Raw genomic sequence first — 25,997 nt, forward strand, 5'->3', positions numbered from 1 at the left:
TCTACACTGAAAAATTAGGTTGATCCAGCTGCATCACTCAGGGGTGTGAAAAATTCACACCCCCAAGTGACATAGTTAAACCAATCTAACCCCTAAGGAAGACAGCACTATACTGACAGAAGAATTCATCTGTTGACATAGCTACCACCTCTCGGGGAGGTGGATTCGCTATGGTGATGGGAGAACCCCTTTTGTCGCTGTAGTGAGTGTTTACACTGAAACATCACAGAGGTGCCACTGTCGTTATTTAAGTATAGACACGGACTCCTAGTTAACTAGCAACCAAGTGCCATTTGGATAAGTAAAGTGTAAGGCTAACTCCCAGTTCATACATGAAATTGTCCTTTGCTCATGGCTAATACAGGTTTTTTTCTTGTGCAAAAATTGTGAATGCAAATGTGCCAGTTACTTTTATAAATATGGTTGTCAGTGTAGAGGATATCTCTAAAATTTTCTACTTTTTGCTTGAAGGCCATCACACTGGTCTGTCTTTTTAGTTTGTCTTCTGGATCCTATAAGTGCTGTTTCTCAATCTACTAAAGGGGTGTGCTAGTCAATTATGTGAGCCACATTTCATCTTTCCAGGGCAAAGCCTATTTGATACTCTCAGCCCCTAACAGGTTGGGGAACAAGCGAATCAACTTGGTGTCCAATTTACACCCTTCATTCTACCTTTTTCTCACCAGGTAAGACTATGCACTCTTCTTTTGTAATAATTAGCTATACAGACAAACTTTACTTATCTTCTCCCATACTGGCGTAGCTGTGGCCTGCTCATCTGACCTCAAGACTAGGGGCTTGGAATCCCTGAGTTCTAATCCCAGTGCAGTAGCCTTGGTCAGCTTCTCCTGTGTCAAATGGATATAATTATACTGCTCCAACTTCTCCTGGGATATCTAGTAGTAAATAAGCATAACTTTAATTTTCTTAATCTAAGTACAATAAGACCAATTTCTGTCTAGCAACCAGTATTCTCAAATATTCACAGAAAGACACATTTGTTGACTCTGCAGAGGGCCCACATATTGGTGAGGGAATATTGGTGAGGTAAAGAATGGCCATCAATGCACTACCCTTTCAACTCTGCCCTTCAGAGCTGCATTAAAAAATCAGTTTCTCCCCAAAGCCTCCTTTGTCCAAGCGCTTTTCAGAATTAATAAAGCTCCATGACATCTCTGTGCAGTAGATAAGTGTTATTTCACACAGTTTACAGATAGAATAACAGAGACACAAAAAGATTAAGCGACAAATCTATGCAGAGTAGTGAATAGGACCTAGAATCCAGGCTCCAAATCCTGGATATAGCATTAAAAAAAATAACTAAATAAAGCAAAGTAAGAAAGAAAATGAGAGTGGAAAGGGGGAAGAGGTTCGCAGGAAGGAGAAGGAGACATAATGCTACAACCACTAAAACATTCCACCTCTTGGTAAGTGCCCAGTAGAATTGCCATAATTTGACCAAGTTACACAACCACATTTGCCTCCTTTCTTTGTCTCCTAGTATAGTTGTGTTTTAACTTTTCCTACTTTGAGAAATCAGTGGAACTATTACTTCCTTATTTATGATAATGATGCAACATTTGTAATGTAGGGATCATGACCTCATTGTGGTAGGTGCTTTCCAAACACACGAGACAGCTCTCCCCAAAGAATCTGGAATCTAGGGAATTTTTTTGATGTGTCATTTGCTTATGTACATTTGTATTGCACAGTATACAGAAAGGAAAGGCAGTAATTTTAGAGCAGATATTGCTGGGGATCCTTGTGTCTGTGAAAACCCAGCCTCAAAGGGAATCAGAGAGTCAGGTAGTCAGCATGACATTGACCTTTAGGGAGAAAACAGTTCTCTGTCTGAAGCTCTGCCATTATCTGCTCTTCTATATGTCAGTTATCTTGGGTCTGCACCTTGCAAACTAAGTTGTCTGTCATCAATCATTTGCTGTTGTCTGTTGTGTACTGGTTCCTTGCTTGCTACCCTCCCTTTGTTAATAAACTCGTTGGCTTACATGCATAAAATTACTTGATTTTGAGACTGTTTATTCACAGCATCATCCGTCTAGCACAGAGGTCGACAACCTATGGCACGCTGCTGCCTGCCGAGTCCCAGCCACGCCCCGCTCAGCCCACTGCCGAACCCAGGCCGGGAACCCGGCAGGGAGCAGCGTGCTATTAAAAATCCTGCCCGCCCCGGCCCGCTCTTGTCCGCCCCCACCCCCCGTCAGGGTGAAGAAGCTTGGTCCTGCTGGCTGCTGCTGCAGGGCAGGCAAGCTTCCCTCCTCCCCTGCCTCTTCCCCCAGTGTGCGGGGTTCCTGCCCCTCCTCCTCTCCCTCCCTGGCCCCGATCAGCTGATGGCCCTTGCGGGGGAAGGGGGAGAAGAGGAGCTGCCCCGCCCTCGCTGCTCTGGGCAGGAGGTGGAGAAGAGGTGGGGACGGGGCCATGTGGACTGGGGGTAGAATTAGGGCATATCCCCTACAGCCCCCTGCCATGACCCGCTCTGGGCAGGGGACTGGGAGCACCCCCACGACCGCAGCCCACACCCCCAGCCCTCTGCCCTGACCCCTGCACCCCCCCCCCACACACCCAGCCCTCTGCCCTCACCCCTGCACCCTTCTCACACACACCCAGCCCTCTGCCCTGATCCCTGCACCCCCCTCACACACACCCAACCCTCTGCTCTGACCCCTGCACTCCCCCCACACACACCCCCAGCCCTCTGCCCTGACCCCTGCACTCCCCCAACACACACACACAGCCCTCTGCCCTCACCCCTGCACCCCCCATGACCCCAGCCCTAACTCCAGCACCCCCACACACACATACCCAGCCCCCCCACAGCTCTTGCCCTGACTTCTGCACCCCCTCACACACCTCCAGCCCCCTGCCCTGACTACTGCACCCCACATACACATACCCAGCCCCCCCAAACCCCATGTCCTGACTCTTGCACCCCCTACATTCCCACCCCCACCCCCTCACCAAATGGGAGCTGCCCAGGGAAGCACTCCACCCCCAAACCTCCTGCCCCAACCCTGAGCCCCCTCCCTCATTCTAGCTCCTGGCCAGACCCTACATCCCAACCCCCAGCCCAGTGCTCAGTACACTCCCACCCTCAGCTCAGTGCAGAGAGAGAGGAAGAGAATGGGCTAGAACCAGGGAAAAGGTAGGTACCCACTCTATGTGGGCAGGGCCAGGATCCCAGACTGGCAGTGGGCTGAGCAGGGCTGGCAGCCGGGACCCTGGCTGGCAGGAGCCGGTAGACGGAACCCCAGACCGGTAGCGGGCTGAGCCACTCAGCCCACTGCCGATCTCGGGTTCCGGCTGCCAGCCCCGCTCAACCCACTGCCAGTCTGGGGTCCTGGCCGCCAGCCCCACTCAGCCTGCTGCTGGTCTGGGGTTCTGGCTGCTGTCCCCTTGCCAGCCAGGGCCCCGCTCAGCCTGCTGCTGGACTAGGTGAATGGAACCGCAGGCTGGCATCAGGCTGAGTGGGCTGGCGCCGTAAGATCAGCATTTTAATTTAATTTGAAATGAAGCTTCTTAAACATTTTGAAAACCTTGTTTACTTTACATACGACAATAGTTGAGTTATATAATATATAGACTTATAGCACAAGACCTTCTAAAAATGTTAAAATGTATTACTGGCACGCGAAACCTTAAATTAAAGTGAATAAATGAAGAACTCGGCACACCACTTCTGAAAGGTTGCTGACCCCTGGTCTAGCATTTAACTATAAGAGAAATAAACAAGGTCTCTGAAGAGCTATCCCTTAAGAAATATATAGGATAAATAGCAGCATTAAATATATATCAGTGTGCAGGAGGGTAGAATTCATTCATTAAAAGCAGGATGGAATGCTATTTTAATGTACCTTATAAGATTTTAGTTTAGGTAAAAAAATGAGGAGTACTTGTGGCACCTTAGAAACTAACAAATTTATTTGGGCATAAGCTTTCGTGGGCTAAAATCCACTTCATCAGGTGCATGCAGTGGAAAATACAGTAGGAAGATATATAGAGAGAGAGAACATGAAAAAATGGGTGTTGCCATATCAACTGTAATGAGACTAATCAGTTAAGGTGGGCTATTATCAGCAGGAGAAAAAAAAATTTTGTAGTGATAATTAGGATGGCCCATTTCAGACAGTTGACAAGAAGGTGTGAGTAACAATAGGGGGGAAATATTAGCATGGGGAAATAGTTTTTACTTTGTGTAATGACCCATCCACTCCCAGTCTTTTATTCAAGACTAATTTAATGGTGTCCAGTTTGCAAATGAATTCAGATTCTGCAGTTTCTCGTTGGAGTCTGTTTTTGAAGTTGTTTTGTTGGAGAATTGCGACTTTTAGGTCTGAAATTGAGTGACCAGGGAGATTGAAGTGTTCTCTGACTGATTTTTGAATGTTATAATTCTTGACGTCTGATTTGTGTCCATTTATTCTTTTGCATAGAGACTGTCCAGTTTGGCCAATGTACATGGCAGAGGGCACATGATGGCATATATCACATTGGTAGATGCGCAGGTGAACGAGCCTCTGATAGTGTGGCTGATGTGATTAGGTTCTATGATGGTGTCCCTTGAATAAATATGTGGACAGAGTTGGTAATGGGCTTTGTTGCAAGGATAGGTTCCTGGGTTAGTGTTTTTGTTGTGTGGTATGTGGTTGCTGGTGAGTATTTGCTTCAGGTTGGGGGGCTGTCTGTAAGCAAGGACTGGCCTATCTCCCAAGATCTGTGAGAGTGAAGGATTGTCCTTCAGGATAGGTTGTAGATCCTTGATGATGTGCTGGAGAGGATTTAGTTGGGGGCTGAAGGTGACAGCTAGTGGCGTTCTGTTACTTTCTTTGTTGGGCCTGTCCTGGAGTAGGTGACTTCTGGGTATTCTGGCTCTGTCAATCTGTTTCTTCACTTCAGCAGGTGGGTATTGTAGTTTTAAGAACGCTTGATAGAGAGCTTGTAGGTGTTTGTCTCTGCTAATTTTTTTCCCTACTGTTACTCACACCTTCTTGTCAACTGTTTGAAATGGGCCATCCTACAAAAGTTTTTTTTCTCTTGCTGATAATAGCCCACCTTAATTGATTGGTCTCCTTACAGTTGGTATGGCAACACCCATTTTTTCATGTTCTCTGTGTATATATATCTTCCTACTGTATTTTCCACTGCATGCCTCCGATGAAGTGGGAAAGCTTATGCCCAGATAAATTTGTTAGTCTCTAAGGTGCCACAAGTACTCCCGGTTATTTTTTGCTGATACACACTGACACGGCTACCACTCTGAAACTAGTTTAGGTAAGAAACCTACTCTTCCTTGTCTCATCTCATCTGCTGCAACTTGCATGCCGGGCTCCTTGTTGTTGGTTATCTTAGTTTCTTTGACTGGATCATAAATGCATAATTTCTCATAATCTTTTACAGACCACAGAGACACGTTCCCTCTTTCTCTGCACTTCCATTTCATTTCTCTGAGTTCTCAGTTTCAGTTCTGAGAATGTCTGGGCCCTGGATGAAGTGGGAAAGCCTCGGGGGAGTTAGGAGACTTCTAACTGACATTTGAATAAAACCTCAGCGTCTGTTTTTCACTGTCATTTGTTATCGGGAGATTGTTGAACAGTCTTTTTTGTAGATCTGTGATCATTTGGAGAAATCGCTCTGTACAACTTAGAATCATAGACTTTAAGGTCAGAAGGGACTATCACGATCATCTAGTCTGACCTCATGAACAATGCGGGCCACGGAATCTCACCCACCAACTCCTGTAACAAACCCCTAACTTATGTCTGAGCTATTGAAGTCCTCAAATCGTGGTTTAAAGACTTCAAGGTGCAGAGAATCCTCCAGCAAGTGACCCATGCCCCACGCTGCAGAGGAAGGCGAAAAACCCCCAGGGCCTCTGCCAATCTGTCCTGGGGGAAAATTCCTTCCCGACCCCAAATATGGCAATCAGCTAAACCCTGAGCACATGGGCAAGACTCACCAGCCAGACACCCAGGAAAGAATTCTCTGTAGTAACTCAGATCCCACCCCATCTAACATCCCATCACAGGCCATTGGGCATATCTACCACTAATAGTCGAAGATCTATTAATTGCCAAAATTAGGCTATCCCATCATATCATCTCCTCCATAAACTTATCAAGCTTTGTCTTGAAACCAGATATGTCTTTTGTCCCCACTGCTTCCCTTGGAAGGCTGTTCCAGAACTTCACTCCCCTGATGGTTATAGAAACCTTCGTCTAATTTCGAGTCTAAACTTCCTGATGGCCAGTTTATATCCATTTGTTCTTGCGTCCACATTGGTATTGAGCTTAAATAATTCTTCTCCCTCGGTGGTATTTATCCCTCTGATACATTTATAGATAGCAATCATATCTCCTCTCAGCCTTCTTTTAGTTAGAACCAAGCTCATTGAGTCTCCTTTCATAAGACAGGTTTTCCATTCCTCGGATCCTCCTAGTAGCCCTTCTCTGTACCTGTTCCAGTTTGAATTCATCCTTCTTAAACATGGGAGACCAGAACTGCACACAATATTACAGATGAGGTCACACCAGTGCCTTGTATAACAGTACTAACACCTCCTTATCTCTACTGGAAATACCTCGCCTGATGCAGCCCAAGACCGCATTAGCTTTTTTCACAGCCATATCACATTGGTGGCTCATAGTCATCCTGTGATCAACCAATACTCCGAGGTCCTTCTCCTCCTCTGTTACTTCCAAATAATGCATCCCCAGTTTATAACAGAAATTCTTGTTATTAATCCCTAAATGCATGACCTTGCACTTTTCACTATTAAATTTCATCCTATTACTCCATTTTAAAAGGTCATCTAGATCTTCCTGTATGATATCCTGGTCCTTTTCTGTATTGGCAATACCTCTCAGCTTTGTGTCATCTGCAAACTTTATTAGCACATTCCCGCTTTTTGTGCCAAGTTCAATAATAAAAAGATTAAATAATATTGGTCCCAAAACTGATCCCTGAGGAACTCCACTATTAACCTCCTTCCAGCCTGACAGTTCACCTTTCAGTGTGACCCACTGTAGTCTCCCCTTTAACCAGTTCCTTATCCACCTTTCAATTTTCATATTGATCCCCGTCTTTTCCAATTTAGCTCATAATTCTCCATGTGGAACCATATCAAATGCCTTACTGAAATAGAGATAACTTAGATCCACTGGGTTCCCTTTGTCTAAAAAATCTATTACCTTCTCAAAGAAGGAGATCAGGTTGGTTTGACACGATCTACCTTTTGTAAAGCCATGTTGTATTTTGTCCCAATTACCATTGACTTCAATGTCCTTAACTACTTTCTCCTTCAAATTTTTTCCAAGACCTTGCATACTACAGATGTCAAACTAACAGGCCTGTAGTTACCCGGATTACTTTTTTTACTTTTCTTAAAAATAGGAACTATGTTAGCAATTCTCCAGTCATACGGTACAACCCCTGAGTTTACAGATTGATTAAAAATTCTTGCTAATGGGCTTGCAATTTCATGTGCCAGTTCCTTTAATATTCTTGATGAAGATTATCCGGGGCCCCCAATTTAGTCCCATTAAGCTGTTCGTGTTTCGCTTCTACCTCGGATGTGGTAATGTCTACCTCCATATCCTCATTTCCATTTCTCGTCCTACCATTATCCCCAAGCTGCTCATTAGCCTCATTAAAGACTGAGGCAAAGTATTTGTTTAGATATTGGGCCATCCCTAGATTATCCTTAACCTCCACTCCATCCTCAGTGTTAAGCGGTCCCACTTCTTCTTTCTTTGTTTTCTTCTTATTTATACGTCTATAGAACCTTTTACTATTGTTTTTAATTCCCTTTGGAAGGTCCAACTCTGCATGGCTTTTGGTCTTTCTCACTTTATTCCTACATGTTCTGTCCTCAGTAAGTTAGCTTTCCTTGCTAATCCCTTCCATCTTCCACTCCTTATAGGCTTTCTGCTTTTTCTTAATCACCTTTCTGAGATGCTTGCTCATCCAGCCTGGTCTACAACTCCCGCCTATGAATTTTTTCCCCTTTCTTGGGATGCAGGCTTCTGATTAGTTTCTGCAATTTTGACTTAAAGTAATTCCAAGCCTCCTCCACCTTTAGATCCACAAGTTTTTCAGTCCAATCCACTTCCCTAACTAATTTCCTTAATTTTTTAAAGTTAGCCTTTTTGAAATAAAAAACCCTAGTCATAGATCTATTTTTGTTTATCCTTCCATTTAGTTTGAACTGAACTAGCTCATGATCGCTCAAACCAAGGTTGTCCCCTACAACCATTTCTTCTATGAGGTCCTCACTGCTCACCAAAACCAAATCTAAAATGGCATCTCCTCTTGTCGATTCAGCAACTGCTTGGTGAAGGAATCCATCAGCTATCACATCCAGGAAAATCTGAGCCCTATTATTATTATTAGCACTTGTCCTCCAGGCTGTACCTGGGAAGTTAAAGTCTCCCATGATCACACAATTCCCATTAGTATTTACTTCTTTTAAAACATTAAAGAGGTCTCTATCCATATCTAGATTGGATCCCGGCGGTCTATAGCACACCCCAAGCACTATCCCAGGGGATGCTCTAGGAGCTTTCTTCCCCAATGTGATTTTTTGCCCAGACAGACTCTGTCTTATCCATTCCATCACTTCTTATTTCTTTACAGTCTACCTCATCATTGATATACAATGCTACTCCACCACCTTTGCCTTTATTTCTGTCTTTCCTAAACAGCACATTCCCTTCAATACCTGTAGTCCAGTCATGACGACTATTCCACCATGTTTCTGTTATCCCTATAATATCTGGTTTCACTTCCTGCACCAGTAGCTCTAGTTCCTCCATTTTGTTACCTAGGCTCCTCGCATTGGTGTACAAACATCTTAATTTTTGCTGTTTGGCTTCGCTCACATTCTTTACCCAATTAGGCACAGATATTCCACCGCCAATATTACCTATTAGATTGGTATGTACACTACCCTTCTGCCTTATGTCCATTCTCCTACCCACGGCTGTATCCTGTCTTACTTCGTTTTCTTCCCTCTCAAAGAGAAAATCTGGCGTGGAGATTACCTGGACATCTCCCAACCATCTCCCCTAAATTCCTAGTTTAAAGCTCTCTTGATCAGTTGTGCCATCCTTCATCCTACAAGTCTATTTCCCTCCCTACTCAGGTGATGTCCATCCCGAGAGAACAGTCCTCTGACCATGGATGCTTCCCAGTGGCCAAACATCCCAAAGCCCTCCTTATAGCACCACTGCCTGAGCCATCTTTTGAGCATCATAATCTTGTCACACCTTTGTTGTCCTTCTCTAGGAACAGGCAGAATCCCACTGAAGATCACCTGAGCCTCGATTTCCTTAAGCATCTTCCCCAGCCTGGCATAGTCTCCCTTGATATGTTCCAGAGAGAATCTTAGGACTTCAGGTTGATATGATGAAGTTGTTACTATAAAAATTGCTGTAACATTGAATGCCTCTATGTTAATGTGGAATCCACAATGGGCTGACAGGGTTTCTAGCACATCCCCATCTGGTTAGGGACAATGGAGATTAGTTAGTTTTACCAAATGTACTCTGACCACACAATGGGTATGCTGAGAAGTTTTTCTCATGTGAAAACAGTTCTCCCCAACCCCTCAACAAGGGCCAGGGATTTGGAGAGTGGAAAATTAGCAGCAGCAGGGCAAACAAACCAAGGTACTGATGTTAGCCTTTAAAACTCACAGAGGATGGATGCGTCGGGGAAGACTCAGAGAGCCACACAGGAAGTTTTGGGCAGGAGAGGGAAGAAGACTGGGATGCTTTCATAGCTGAGGAGTGATTTAGCTGAGGGGATCAACCAAGATCAGAGCATGGTGAGCTGGCAGGAGAGAGAGAAAAACTCCATGACTGAGAAGACAAGCCATGCATTGCAGGAGAAAGATCCTGAATGCCCCCAGAGAACTGTGACCCCAGCCCAAAGAATGCTGGGGAGTGGTGTGGAAACTGAGGCAGGGAAATGCATGTAGAGTTTGACATTTTATATAGGTTTATTTATTTATTGTGTGAGTACAGAGCAATGGTGTTAAAATCCTGTGCAAAGTGTCTGTGTGTGTGTTTCCTACCACATGCTCCTGAAGCGTTAACCTGTGGACCAAGAATGACCACATGGCTGGAGTTCTGGGTGAGGGTGTGTTCAACCAATGAGGATGTCGTGGGAAGGGCGGGTCAGCACTAGTCCCAAGAGTCAAGCAACTGGACCACAGGGTCAAAGCTCTCAGGACCCCAAGCTAGGGACAGTGCATGGGCACTGTTCAGATTTTGGAAGCTTAAAGCACACAGGGGATTCGGCAGCTGTCACAGAAGTATAGTGATTGTCCAAGAAGGGGCATTTGTCCAAGATGATGTGACAGCATCACCTTGTCTTGAGCCCTCTCCCAGAATATTACACATTCAGGAAAACTGAAATTGAATCCCAGTTATTGCTTCTAGCTAAAAACCATTCTACAGTTACTAGGTTCCTTTCATTTCAGTCATTTATTCAGTCCTAAACGGACAGTATTAGGTAAAAACTGGGCCAGATTAATGTAACTGCATTGCCCCATATATTTACACGCAATTGCCATTCCTTTGTTATTAATAATGCCATAGATTTTTAAAACTAAGGCCCAGTCCTACAACTGGTTGCATGGGCAGGCCCCTGCAGTCATGAAGGTTTCAGTCAGGTTTTGCACAGGTGCAGTATCATAGAATCATAGAATATCAGGGTTGGAAGGGACCCCTGAAGGTCATCTAGTCCAACCCCCTGCTCGAAGCAGGACCAGTTCCCAGTTAAATCATCCCAGCCAGGGCTTTGTCAAGCCTGACCTTAAAAACCTCTAAGGAAGGAGATTCTACCACCTCCCTAGGTAACGCATTCCAGTGTTTCACCACCCTCTTAGTGAAAAAGTTTTTCCTAATATCCAATCTAAACCTCCCCCACTGCAACTTGAGACCATTACTCCTCGTTCTGTCATCTGCTACCATTGAGAACAGTCTAGAGCCATCCTCTTTGGAACCCCCTTTCAGGTAGTTGAAAGCAGCTATCAAATCCCCCCTCATTCTTCTCTTCTGCAGGCTAAACAATCCCAGCTCCCTCAGCCTCTCCTCATAACTCATGTGTTCTAGACCCCTAATCATTTTTGTTGCCTTTCGCTGGACTCTCTCCAATTTATCCACATCCTTCTTGTAGTGTGGGGCCCAAAACTGAACACAGTACTCCAGATGAGGCCTCACCAATGTCGAATAGAAGGGAACGATCACGTCCCTCGATCTGCTCGCTATGCCCCTACTTATACATCCCAAATGCCATTGGCCTTCTTCTTCTTGGCAACAAGGGCACACTGCTGACTCATATCCAGCTTCTCGTCCACTGTCACCCCTAGGTCCTTTTCCGCAGAACTGCTGCCTAGCCATTCGGTCCCTAGTCTGTAGCGGTGCATTGGATTCTTCCATCCTAAGTGCAGGACCCTGCACTTATCCTTATTGAACCTCATCAGATTTCTTTTGGCCCAATCCTCCAATTTGTCTAGGTCCTTCTGTATCCTATCCCTCCCCTCCAGCGTATCTACCACTCCTCCCAGTTTAGTATCATCCGCAAATTTGCTGAGAGTGCAATCCACACCATCCTCCAGATCATTTATGAAGATATTGAACAAAACCGGCCCCAGGACCGACCCTTGGGGCACTCCACTTGATACCGGCTGCCAACTAGACACGGAGCCATTGATCACAACCTGTTGAGCCTGACAATCTAGCCAGCTTTCTACCCACCTTATAGTGCATTCATCCAGCCCATACTTCCTTAACTTGCTGACAAGAATACTGTGGGAGACCGTGTCAAAAGCTTTGCTAAAGTCAAGAAACAATACATCCACTGCTTTCCCTTCATCCACAGAACCAGTAATCTCATCATAAAAGGCGATTAGATTAGTCAGGCATGACCTTCCCTTGGTGAATCCATGCTGACCCTGATCACTTTCCTCTCCTCTAAGTGCTTCAGAATGGATTCCTTGAGGACCTGCTCCATGATTTTTCCAGGGACTGAGGTGAGGCTGACTGGCCTGTAGTTCCCAGGATCCTCCTTCTTCCCTTTTTTAAAGATTGGCACTACATTAGCCTTTTTCCAGTCATCCGGGACTTCCCCGGTTCGCCACGAGTTTTCAGAGATAATGGCCAATGGCTCTGCAATCACAGCCGCCAATTCCTTCAGCACTCTCGGATGCAACTCGTCCGGCCCCATGGACTTGTGCACATCCAGCTTTTCTAAATAGTCCCTAACCACCTCTATCTCCACAGAGGGCTGGCCATCTCTTCCCCATTTTGTGATGCCCAGCGCAGCAGTCTGGGAGCTGACCTTGTTAGTGAAGACAGAGGCAAAAAAAGCATTGAGTACATTAGCTTTTTCCACATCCTCTGTCACTAGGTTGCCTCCCTCATTCAGTAAGGGGCCCACACCTTCAGTATCCCACCTGAGTGGAGCTAGTTACAATTTGAAGGTCTTAAAATATTTATTACTGAGCTAGTGTTTGTGGCTCCAGTCCTGGTGAACATAGCCTTTCTCTGCAAAAATGGCAAAAAGCTGCAACTTCTGAGCAGATGGATGAATTCGTATCCCAGTAGATGTTGTTGAGATATTTTGCCATTTTCACAGAAAACTGTATTTTGGATGTTCAGGTCAAAACAGTGCATTCCCTCTTACAAAAAACTAGCCTCTAGTTTTTGAAAACAAAAGTGAAAAATAAATTCAAGGTAAAATGAAAAATGTTTGTCTTTCTGGCAAACTCACAAAAATATGGGACTCGAGCTGAGCAGCTGATGTCAATCTGCTGAGTCAATGGAGCTACTCCACTGATTTACGCCAGCTGAGGACTTGGCCCTAATTCGCCATTGACATGTTATTGGAAAACTCTCTTTCCCCAAAAGAATAGCAATAACCAAGCAATTTCTTCTGCCGAACAATGGTACTATAGCATTTTTCTCCCTCTTTCCCAAGCATTGTTCCTTGTACTTGGGTTTGGTTTTTTTCATAATACCAGATTCACATTCATGACTCTTTTTTCCGCCTTTTAATGAAAAGCACAGTAAAACTAAGTGCTATTCAATTTCCATCCAGGTTTTAACAGCAGTTCTTTAGAAGCACTGATCAGTGGACTCTCTCTGCAGTCTTGGATGCAGTTCAATACTGTATGTATTCTTGCACTAAGATTTACCTCTTACATTCAGAAAAAGCTCTTAAATCAACAAATCTGTTAACGTCTTCTCCAGCTCTGGGTGCCTTGGAGATAAAATGCTTGTGTTCTAACGGACGGGTCATCACTGATCTTAAAGAGGAATAGCCTCGTTTGTACAGGAATGTCCTCTGTAGAACCATTTCATTTGGCTCTGATTTTGTTATTCCTTATCAGTTTATATTAACATTTTGTGAATAAATTGAACAACTCTTCTTGTCAAGCTTGAATGAAATAGAAGTATTGCAAATGTTAGGCCTCAAACTTCCATATTCTGCAAAATGCAAGCCCTGCAAAAAGTAAAGCTTACACTTGTAACTTGTGGTCAGGAAACGAGGCGACCAGATAGCGATTTATGCTGACTCCTATGTACTTATCAGTCCAAAACTACCCACATTCAAAATCTAATGGGCTACAAAAAATAAATAGGCCTAAAAATGAAATATGCATCAATTATACAATTAGAGCAACCACATAAACAATGACAGGTTTCAGAGTAACAGCCGTGTTAGTCTGTATTCGCAAAAAGAAAAGGAGGACTTGTGGCACCTTAGAGACTAACCAATTTATTTGAGCATAAGCTTTCGTGAGCTACAGCTCACTTCATCGGATGCATATGGATGTGCATATGCATCCGATGAAGTGAGCTGTAGCTCACGAAAGCTTATGCTCAAATAAATTGGTTAGTCTCTAAGGTACCACAAGTCCTCCTTTTCTTTTCACATAAACAATGTGGCCCACCCTGATTGGTTGGTCTGTTCTAAAACACGGCCGTCAGACCAGATAAAAAGACGAAGGCACAGGAGTTTGTGTGTTGTCGGTCATACCTGACCCACACCCCCTGAACCGAAGGGACGTGCACTTCTCAACTGTCTGTACCTGGCCAGTGCAGAAAACGGCCGACTGAAGGGTAACATATTTTTCGGACAAATGCAGGGTAAGTCTATGGAGTAAAGAAGTCTGGTTGCTCGAGCTGAACTGACCATAGTCGTATTGATATCATAGTATAAAATCAGTAGTAGATGGCTGATGCATAATAGCTTTGCATGTGTTATTGCTCGTCTTTTTACATAGCCCTAGAAAATGCGTGTAGCACTGTCATTCATCAGCTTTATGTTGCCTTTAAAAACACCAGAAATATAGGGCTGGTGAACAATAGTTTTAGCTGTGCTTGTCTTCGGGGCTTTTATTATAACCTGCCAGGACCAGCATATGTAGAGTCTCTGTTCAGGAACTCGCAAATGGTCCACAATATTACTTGTACTTGTGCTTGTCTTTGGTATAATCTGCCTTTTGTATTAATTCTTATTCAGTGTTGGTCTTTCATTTTCCTTTTCTTGTTTTGTTTATGCTGTTATTTTAGTTGAAATTATTAAAAGCCTTTCTTGAGGAATAATTAATAGTTCTTACTTATTTTATACGGACACCACTTAACCTCATTACATCTGTGTTGGGTGGTAGGAAGTAGTGAACACCCCAGGGTGAAATAGGGCCCCGAGGCATGCCTCCTTCTTCCTTGATCTCTGCACATTTCACCCTGGAACTTTAGCATCTTTGGGCTTAATATTGCTCCCATTGAAAACGACAGCAAAAATCCATTTGGAGTCACTGGAAGCAGTATCCTGCCAGATATGCTGTGCTTAAAGTTCTGAGTGCACCAACCTGAAATAGCTTGCTTGCATTGTTACAGAAATAAAAATTATATGAGACACATGTCAACACAAAACTCATTCAATTCAAGGATCATGAGCTTTTAATTTGTCTTCCAAATACAAACAGTTCAGTTAGTGAAGCTTACTAGGCAAACTGTTTTACTAAATGTGTTTTATTACTTTATAACCCCATTGTTGTTCAGTAAAAAGCATTTGCCCTGATTCTCCACCACCTTGCAAACTGTCATCACAAATTGAGGGTAAAATGCTACCCTGTGTGTGTGTTGCAGAATTTATTGGGCAATGTTCAGATTTCATTTGGTGGCTCCACTATGTCTTCCTGTGAATGTAAAACTATAGGCCAGATTTATCACTAGTGTAATTCTACTGACTTCAGATGGGTTACTCCAGTGGTAGTTATGGCCTACTATGCAAACCACTATCTAACATATACTCCCATTAATCAGTGTCATAACTTATCCCAGGCATAGCCAGCCCTTAGCACGTCTCCGTCTGCACACTCTTTCCAGCACACCATGTTCCACCATTTTGTGGGGCTGGGTTATTACATTGCCTTGTACGTCTCTTTGTTCCAGACTGGCAGGGAGTCCAGGATGACCAGCAGCTCCAGCTACCATTTGTCTTACTGCCTGTAAAATGATTTTTAAAAATATATTAGATTATAAGGTTCATTTCACAAGTAAGTGAGTCTCAGCTGAAAGCTAAATTGCTTTATTGCAGTGGCATACTGCACTTGAGAGCTGGTGCAAAGTCAACTGAAGTTTCTTATGGGAGTAAGTCAGAGGCTACCATGATAAACTTATTCTTTAGACCAGAGATCTAATCCTAGCTCTGACACTGGTTCCCTCTGCATCCTTGAGACTTACCTAGCATGTAGGGTTGTTGTGAGGATAAATGTTTATATGGCACTTTGAAAATAGGATCTTCTAAAGAATATTTACCCAATTCAGATTGGTAGTTCATTGCTTTTTATTCTGCTTCTCTGATAATTTGCTGGGTTACAATTTGGCTTCTCTTTCCAAAGTGATTGGCAACGTGTCTCGGTGATGCATCTGTCTCACCTCCAAAAGGATAAAAGTTTCAGTCTTGTTCCAGGCAGGTCATCATAGTAATGCTGCTTGGGGAAATGCTGCAGAGATTCTTTGTGGAAGGGTCATTTCAGGACTTTTTCATTACTGTATACTCTTACTTGTCAGCAGAGTTCAATACTATAGATTGTGGTGTCTCTTTAGATTGATGGGAGCACATGATGGGGCTGTCACTGCATTTTTTTTTTATTTACTCAACTGGTCTCTTTGTGTATCACAGACACTGTATTAATCCAGTTGTGCTGAAGTTTGCTATGAAGTCCTGATGAACCCATATGCTCTTACTATCTGTATTACCAAGGCATCAGTTTTCCAGTGACGTGAGCCCAGGGCCTAACTCCTATTGATTTCAATCAGTGTTAGGTATTTAGGTGCTTTTGAAAATCCCATAAGGTGCCTATCTCCACCTTCAGGTGTCTAAATGCTTTTTAAAATCTGACCTCTAGTCACTACTGTTTTGCTGATAGCATCAAGCATCACCCCCTGGCCTCTACCATGGCTTTCTCAGTCTATCTATTCTCTCTCTCTTACTCTGGGTTTTGCGTTGTTATCCATCACTGTAATACCTACAAGTATCTTCCTGATTAGCAGAGGTCCAAAAGCAGATGTCACATTACCTCTTGCAAATCAGTACCTCAAGGACGTCTGGGTCAAATGGCTCTAGAAGTCTAGTTCCTCCCAGTGACACACAGATCAATGAGGACCATCTGGGTATAATGACTCCTTTCAGTTTCCATAGTGAGAGATCAGTGTTGGGCCATTTAAAGGGTATTTCCACATTTCCGCCTCGGTTATTTCTGTCTGACACTGAAGAGTCGATTCAACCTCCAGTCAGATCATATTTCACGGGCTCCTTGATGGAGCCTGGTGCACCTTACAACTGCAGCAGAGTGCTGCTGTCGGGTTCTGCACATTTCCCCAGCCTTGCTGGTGATTGATTCTTTTCCCTGACATGTCTGAGATCACACTTGTAACCACAAAAGAAGAAGGATCTAGTCTGGTTTATTGTAGTGATCTACACATGCCTTATATACATGCCTAAAACAACTGATCCCTTGATGATTCTCACAGAGCTGGGCAAAGCTGGCTGTTAGAGCTGTTAGCCGGCTGCTATTCTTCAGCTCAGACTTTGCTGTCTCCGCCAATTTGTGGTGCTGACATCTCTCCAGCTTTTAAAGCCTCCCTTGTTTAACCTGGCTTATTTATAATAATTACTTGAGCAGTTAATTTTACTCTTTTGCAAAGCCCCTAAGACTGCTTGGCACGAAAGGTGGTTTAGAAGTGAAGGTTTGATTGATGAATGGATTCAAATAGCTGCTGATTAGTATTGCCCAGGGTGAGAATACAGTTGCTATTTCCCACCCCCCTCCTCACCGCCATGTATGCATGTTGTCGCCCTACCTTTGCGTCTGGTCTTCTCGCAGGCTGGGCCCTCATAACCCTGTGGACACTGACAAACACAGGTGTCCCCGAGAAGCATGGGTTCAGCATTGTTCTGACAAGGGCCACAGCGGCAGGCGTTGAACTCTGTTAAGTAATCGTCCAAAGCCCTTTTCAGGTTTTGCCTTTTTGTTTCAATATCACCAAGGTTGCTTCTACGGAGGATTTCATGTATGGGTTGTAGCTGCATAGAACAGAAGAGAAAATGTGGCAGTGATGGATTATAATTGCTTTAGTGGGTACACAAAAAAGGGGATTTAATTTAATGAGTACAGTTCAATTTATAAAGTACTACAGCCATAGCATGTTGGAAATTTATTGGAGAACACCTCAGAGCTAAAGAAAAAATTTACAGACAGATAGATATAGGCTGTGTACAACATTACAGATGGGCCAGAGCCAGAAACCTCCTCTCCAAAGCCCTGGTAATTTTGGAGGTGTTGGAATTATTTGAATACGTGGACTTATGTGCATCCCTTTGATTCTGCTCCCAAATCAGATCAAAAACCACAAGGGGCCTTATTTTGTTATTCATATTTAAATGATCCCACCCACAGTCTTACAAGAGTTTTGCATGATTTCTGCCATCTTGGATCAGAATCCTTTGGTAGCAGCTGGTGGCATTTCAATGCCATTTAATCTAAACTCTAGCCTAACCACCTTAATCAAAGCAGTATCAGTTCAGCATCAATATATACTACACGCATAGATCTCTATGTATGAAGCACACATACTAGGTACATCCATGATACGGTATGCTACAGTTAAAACATATTATACCATATGAAATATTTAAAACATCATGAGTCTAAAAATACTAACATCTAAATCTGCCATGTATTTAGGCCAATGGATTGAAATGTGGGTATCTAAAACTATGAACCTAACGTCCATATTTAGCCACTTAAGTGAAAGTGAACTGGTTTCCTGCGGTGCTAAGGACCCACCATTCCTATTGAAATGTTCAGCACCCTGAAAAAGGAGGCTTTCATTTGGCTGTCTATATAAGTATTTTAGCTAGCTAATTTTAGGCACCGAAAAGTAGCAAAAGTTGGACTTAATATCCTGCCCCTTATAGGTTTCAAAATAGATTTTGTCAAGGACATGACTGTTCAAACAAAGTGCATTTTAAAAATCAAGGTTGGCTTTATATATGTGTGTGTGTGTGTGTGTGTACATATACATGAATGAGACTGATACATGCACAAATGATCACACTGGTTGCAGAGACTGGGTTTTCTCCTATTACACAAAGAGCATAGAAAAGGTTTTCTGAGGAAGTCCTACATGGCTTTGAAAATGCTGCTTAAAAACAATGTGCACAAGACTCTTTAACAAATAAGAGTGAGCTAAAGATAAGCTCGTCTGGCTTCTCCTTCTTACATAGTTCAGTGATGGGGGCAGTTAGGGAGCTCAAGTGGGGTACAAACCTCCAATAGTACCCCGCTATCCCAATAGAGGCCTGGACCTGTTCCTTGGTCTGGGGAACAGGCCACTCTCTGATTATCTCCACCTTACACTTTTAAGCTTTTACTGTTGGTCCTGCCTCCTTGAGGCAGCCCAGCACCCTCTTCACCTGGGACACATACTGTTCACTTACAGAATTAGCATGGGGACATTCCTTTCTCAACAACCTGGTCTCCCCAACAAGTTGGCCAAACACAGCCACTTGGTTATGGGACTGTTTAACTTTCTTAACAGCTTTCACTCCATCTGAGACCTTCTCAAAGCTATCCACACTGGATCCTTCAACAGGAAAGTCAGTGGCTTCATTCACAACAGAAAATTTCTGGCTTTTAGGAACTGAAACTTTCTTGATTAAATCACTTTCACACCCTTCAGTTGCAGTAATCTGCTTGCAAAGACTACCATGAGGATTCCTTTCCCTAGGGGCTTTTCTATGCAACAATTCACCCCTCTCAGAAATTCTGCCCTTACCCTCTTTACCTAGGGCTTGCTCTAGAGGAACATTCAAGTGGACACAAGTGCTTAGCAGCTATCTGAACTCACTCCAGATCCCCAAGCAATTGCAGAGCTCCCAAAGCCGCCAACTGAGAGGTCACCGAGTGAGTTACTAGAAAATTGCAGCAAATTTTGCCCAGAGTTGATGAAAACTTGCACAGAAGGGTGGATAACCTGCAGCAGAATGCTCAGCTGATACTGAGAGTGTTTCTATTTAAACAAAAAGAAAAGGAGTACTTGTGGCACCTTAGAGACTAACAAATTTATTTGAACATAAGCTTTCGTGAGCTACAGCTCACATGAAGTGAGCTGTAGCTCACAAAAGCTTATGTTCAAATAAATTTGTTTGTCTCTAAGATGCCACAAGTACTCCTTTTCTTTTTGCGAATACAGACTAACATGGCTGCTACTCTGAAATCTATTTAAACAGACCATTTTGTCAATATGGCAGAATGTTCTGTAATTTCCTGTTTACCCAGCTAATAGTGTGGATAATTCCTGCTTCTGGGTTCCTTTCTACCTTCTATCACATTTTGTTGCCAAAGTCAGAGGCAGACATGCTTTTAAGTTAGAATGAGGGGAATGACAATGGAGTGGCACGACTCCATACCTGTACAATTACCTAGATGCTCCTCATTTCCTCGCACAGCTGTAGTCCCAGAGTGGGCTGGCAATTATAAATTCTCATGGAAGATTTTCCACCCTTAAGTGCAAGGAGAGAAACGCCCCCTCCACTGCCACACACTCAGAGCCATGCCTTTTAAGAAAATGTCTTGTCAAAGGCGGTGATGCGCTGAGAGATAGCAATGGCACAAAATAAAAGCTGCAGCGTATGACCACACTGAATTCTTTTTCCTCCTCACTGATCTCCTCCTTTCCTGTTCTATCTCCTCTCAATGACTCCCTTCCTGAAAACACTCAGGGTGGTGTGGCAGTTTGTCTGGAATGTCCTTGTTCCATTTTATGGGACACACAAGACTTGTGGGCATTCTGGTTAGGGTGACTAGACAGCAAGTGTGAAAAATCGGGACAGGGGGTGGAGGGTAATAGGTACCTATGTAAGCAAAAGCTCCAAATATCGGGACTGTCCCTATAAAATCGGAACATCTGATCACCCTAGTTCTGGTTTTGGCCCCTCCAATTTTAGTTGTGATTTTTCCTGATTTTTATTTCACTTATTGTTTGTCCGGAAGCAGCAGGACCTAGACTACTAATTTACAGAGGCCATCAAACAGCCAGCAAACTGTGTGTTTAGAACTCCAAGAACTGTCTAGAGAGGGCACCCAGAATCAGCTGCTGGTCTGACCAACATGAATTGGTCCTCCAGCAGCTAGCAGGGCCGGGAGCAGGCTGAAGGCAATCAGCGCTCAGCTGGCAAGATAAAAAGGTTTGAATGATTTTTTCCAGGGGCCATTTCTGGGTGAAGTTGGGACCAGGGGAGGAAGGATTTCTCCTGTCTTAACCCAGGAGGCCCAGCCTGGTCAGGGGTTCTGATTACACCTTTTTGGTTGAGCCAACACAGGATTGTTGATTTTTGTTATGGAAAGTAATGCCCAGGTAGCCATCTTGAGTTGAATATCTATTCACAGCTGTAAAATTCAAGTGAGTGCACTTTGTGAATTGACCCACTGTTTCAGGCAAACACAATGACAGGGTAACCTAGAAATCAGAGATTCTGTATTTCATGCACTTGATCTACTTATTCCTATAACTAGAACAATGCCTAATCCCTCAGAGCCATCCCCACATTGCCTTCAAGAAGGGGGATTTTTTTATAAAGGCATGGAGTGGAACATAAGAACGGCCACACTGGATCAGACCAATGGTCCATTCAGCCCAGCATCCTGTCTTCTGACAGTGCCCAATGCCAGGTGCTTCAAAGGGAATGAACAGAACAGGTAATCATCAAGTGATCCACTGCCTGTTGCCCATTCCCAGCTTCTGGCAAACAGAGGTGAGGGACACTTCAGAGCATGGTTATGCACCGCTGCCCATCATGGCTAATAACCATTGATGGACCTATCCTCCATGAACTTATCTAATTCTTTTTTGAACCCTGTTATAGTTTTGGCCTTCACACCATCCCCTGGCAATGAGTTCCACAGGTTAACTGTGCGTTGTGCGAAGAAATACTTCCTTTTGTTTGTTTTAAACCTGGTGCCTGTTAAGTCATTGGATGACCCCAGGTTCTTGTGTTATGTGCAGAAGTAAATAACACTTCCTTATTCACTTTCTCCACACCAGTCATGAGTAAGGCTAAGATTTTGTCACGGATATTTTTAGTAAAAGCCATGGACAGGTCACAGGCAATAATGACCTGTCCCTGACTTTTACTAAAAATATCCATGACAAAATGAGGAGCCTGGACATCTGCCCATGGGCTGGGAGCTCCAGGGGCCCTCACTCCCATTGGGACTCAGAGCTCCAGGGTTCCCCTCCACTGGTGGCTCTGAGCTGCCAGGGTCCTTCCTGCCGCTGCTGTGGTCAGGAGTGGCAGGGGTCCTCCCTGCCGCTTGGGGCAGCCAGGAGCTCCAGGGGACAGGCGGCAGGGGACCCTGCAGCTCCCCAGATGGCACTGGCTGAAGAAATGGATTCCATGACCTCTGTGACTAAATTGCAAACTTACTCATGATTATATACCCCTCCATCATATCCCCCCTTAGTTGTCTCTTTTCCAAGCTGAAAAGCCCCAGTCTTTTTAATCTCTCCTCATATGGAAGCTGTTCCATACCCCTAATCATTTTAGTTGCCCTTCTCTGCACCCTTTCCAATTCCAATATACATTTTTGAGATGGGATGACCAGATCTTCATGCAGTATTCAAGATGTGGGCATACCATGGATTTATATGGAGGTATTATGATATTTTCTATCTTGTTATCTATCCCTTTCCTAGTGGTTTGTAACATTTTGTTAGCTTTTTTGACTGCCACTGCAAATTGAGCGGATGTTTTCAGCGAGCTATCCACAATGACTCCAAGATCTCTTTCTTGAGTGGTAACAGCTAACTTAGCCCCCATCATTTTGTATGTATAGTTGGGATTATGTTTTCCAATGTGCATTACTTTGCATTTATCAGCACTGAATTTCATCTGCCATTTTCTTGCCCAGTCACCCAGTTTTGTGAGATCCCTTTGTAACTCTTCGCAGTCAGCTTTGAAACTGAACTATCTTGAGCAATTTTGTATCATCTACAAATTTTTCTTCCTCACTGTTTACCCCTTTTTCCAGATCATTTGTGAATATGATGAACAGCACTGGTCCCAGTACAGACCCCTGAGGGACACCACTATTTACCTCTCTCCATGCTGAAAACTGACCATTTATTCCTATCCTTTGTTTTCTATCTTTTAACCAGTTACTGATCCATGAAAGAACCTTCCCTCTTATTAAAGTCTGGGAAAAGCAGTGGCCAAATTCTGTTTACTATTTCAATTAAAAGAAGCAGTTGCATCAAATGTGGGATTAGCTTTTCTACCAGCCTAGCACAGAACTGTCTCTGGATATTTTTTTTTTATTTTGTTGATCTTCTTTGACAGTGTTGCAAGTTGAGATATAAACTTTGCTCCTAAATTAGAGCATTCAACATGCAACCTTTTTTGCAAAGACTGCCTAAAACTAGCACTCTTGCTGATGACAAATTTTGTATTACTACTTACAACAAATAGGAGATAGGTATTTGCTAATACCCTTGAGAATTATAGTTCCCTAAACTGCTGCAGTGATTAATCAAGAATTGAATTAAAGGTAAATCCATCTGAGTCTATTTTTAACTTGTGGCATTTAACATTTGTGGGGGCGGGCGGTTGTAGGCAGTTTTAAGTTTTGCAGAAGTTTTTTAGGTTTCCCATTTCATTGCAATAAAATTGTATGAAAGGCAAGAAATGTAAAAATGCTTCATTATGCCCCAGCAGTACAATCTAACCAATAAAATATCGTTTACCCTAACTAGAAAACTCTATGCTCTTTGCTATTTTGTCTCATCTTTAAGAATGAAATACTGGATCCTGCTCCATGGCCACAGGAGGGCAAAACCGCAGAAGAAATAGCTACCTATTTTGCTATGTATATAGTGCCTAACACTGTGATATCGAAGGGCAGCGGAGCAACATGTAAGCAGTGCAAGAAGCCAAGACAAAGGAATGTCTTGAAGCCAAGTTCTGCAGTACCCCACTCCATAGGAGCAGGTATGTCTATTGAAGTGCAGGGGGTTATGAGCATGACCACCAGACCTGTAAATTGTCTTTATTCCCCACATTGGATTGCATGGGGTGCATCCACTATGACAGCCTATGAGCTCTATTAGCATCTGCAAAGTGGCTGTGTTGGGGAGGAGCCCATCCCTTCACGTCTCCTTTTGGTTCCCTATTTAACTGGGAGAACACAAATTTCAGCTGTCATGAGAATAATAGTGATTAGGTGACCACTGAAAACCATTCCTTGGGAAGCTGTTTTGTTGTGCATAGGGACACATCAAAAACTAAACTCTGCACTAAGCCAGCATTAAGCTTCTTGTCTGTCTCACCTTTGATGCTGTTGCTAAGAAGTGCACTCCCCATTGTGGAAGGTCTGAGAGGTTACCAGATCAGCGGCTCATTACATTTAATCTTGTTCTCTGATGGGATCACAATGAAAATATGAAATGATCTGGTCTACTCCACTTTCATTCCTCATAGTGGTGGAGTTTCTTCAACTGCAGAAAGTCTTACCTCAAAATCAATAACAGCAGGATTATATTTTAATGATCTTCCCCAGTGACGATACATATTGGCATTCCAACTGTTTAAAAGCCCTCCACTTGAACCAACATCTCCACCTTGAATCCGAGAGATAATATCTTCCACTACTGCATGCTTGGTTTCAGGATCTGGAAAGTTGAGTTATAGCTAAATATTAGTTACCATTTCCACACACAGTAGAAAGTGTGACTCGGTGGATAGGCACTTGCCCCCATTAAGGCCCTGATCCTGCACCATTAAAGTCAATGGGAGATTTGCCATTGACTTCAATGAGCCTAGGAGCAAGCCCTAAACAGCCTTCCCCATTATTACAAGATAGCGTCTGATGAGTTAAACATTCTAGCTGCTATAATCATGGTGATGTAGGAGTTAAAGAATTTCTAAACTCCATGGCTCTGATCCTCTTGTCTCTCTGACATATACACAGGACCCAATATGTGGGGCAAAGATGGCTTTATATGATCTTTGTACCCCCCAGTCCATGTACAAAATAGCAATACTTGTCACTTGTATCATTTTCAAATCTTGGTAAATACCATTATTCCCCTACACATTTTTGTTTGCTTGGTTAATAGAGGCGAAGAGACTTGCCCAAGGTCACACACATCACGTCATCAGGGAATAGTACTCAGGTCCCCTGAGTCTAAATGAGATAGTTGGAGATGGAAAAAAAATCAAATAGACTGTGGAAGACATAGGCAGAAAGAGAAACATTCTAAGGAGGAAATGAGAGCTATTGGGAATGTTCTGTTGAAATGCTTTTTCTACAGCAAATGGATTTTCTGCACAATTGAAATTTTATGTGGTGTGACAAAGTCAGACTGGACAGCTGCAAGAGAGTGGTGGAAGCCCTAGACTGATAAAAGCCATTTTTCCTATCAGCTGAGAAGGAGTTACCTCAAGTCAATTAGGGACACCTGAGTCCAGTTAAGGGCTACCTGAGACCTTTTAAAACTCATGGGGGGAGGAGGGAGAGAAGCTGCTGCAGGGATAGTGGCAGCAAGGAGATGGGTTTCTCCAGCATGAGAGGCTGTTCTCTTCCCCAGAGGGTAAACAACCAAAATTGAGTGCCTGTTTAGGGGAAGGACTGACACCCCAGGGGAAACAACAGGACAACGTCCCCCCCACAGTGTGGGGGCCGGGAAAGGTATTCCCCCTTTGTTCCTATGTTTGTAAATTTGTTTCTTTTTTGGTTGGTGGAGGTGCACTGCTTAGGTTTGCCCTGAGGCCTACCCTGAAAATACAGACAAATAAATGCAGAGGGAGAAAACAAACACTGTCTAGAGTGGGCCTGACTTACCCCAAGCCCGGCCACCACCAGATGGGGAAGTGCTATGTCTGGTGAGATGCCTTGCCACAGTGGGGAAATTACAACAAAATATTTTGTTTTGGGTCAGTTTGATCTAAATTAAAATATTTTGGTTTCTTGAATTGAAACAAAACATACACTTTTGACTTAGTTTGACCTTAAACTGCATCTACGTATGGCGCAATGATGTCTCATGGGAGTTGTAGTTTGGGTGCCCCATGTCCCCCAGAATGATATTTTGATTTGAGACTGTCAGAAAGTTTTGTTTCAATTCAAAATTGTCCAAACAAAACATTTCCAAACTGAAAAATTTTGTTCCATTAAAAGTTTTGCTCTTTTGACTTTTTGTTCTGATTTGGAGTAATAGTAAATATTGCAATACTGGAATTTTCTGTAAGATGGATATTCCAATTTTTGCTCAGGTCTAGTCAAAATAAACACATGGGAAGTTCCTCAGCTGGTGTAAATCAGTGTATCTCCATTACTGATTTACACCAGTTCAGGATCTTGACCCACCATGTAGAATGCCCACTTGTACTACCCTAGCTTTAGAGGT

General features: G+C 43.5%; 1 protein-coding gene across 1 annotated transcript in view; it reads right to left on the minus strand.

Moving 5' to 3' along the window:
* Positions 1–14,966: 14,966 nt before the first annotated feature.
* Positions 14,967–25,997, minus strand: part of C8A (complement C8 alpha chain) — a 40,973-nt gene continuing 29,942 nt past the window's right edge. Inside the window, exons 9-11 of the mRNA XM_084637847.1 lie at positions 24,103–24,260; positions 17,394–17,616; positions 14,967–15,533 (exon numbers count right to left, since the gene is read on the minus strand). Of these exons, the coding sequence (XP_084493973.1) occupies positions 15,382–15,533; positions 17,394–17,616; positions 24,103–24,260 (533 nt within the window). The 3' untranslated portion in view covers positions 14,967–15,381. The remainder of the gene's footprint in view (positions 15,534–17,393; positions 17,617–24,102; positions 24,261–25,997) is intronic.

This window comes from Lepidochelys olivacea (assembly GCF_965140295.1).
Source record: "Lepidochelys olivacea isolate rLepOli2 genome assembly, chromosome: 8".
Classification (NCBI taxonomy): Eukaryota; Metazoa; Chordata; order Testudines; family Cheloniidae; genus Lepidochelys; species Lepidochelys olivacea.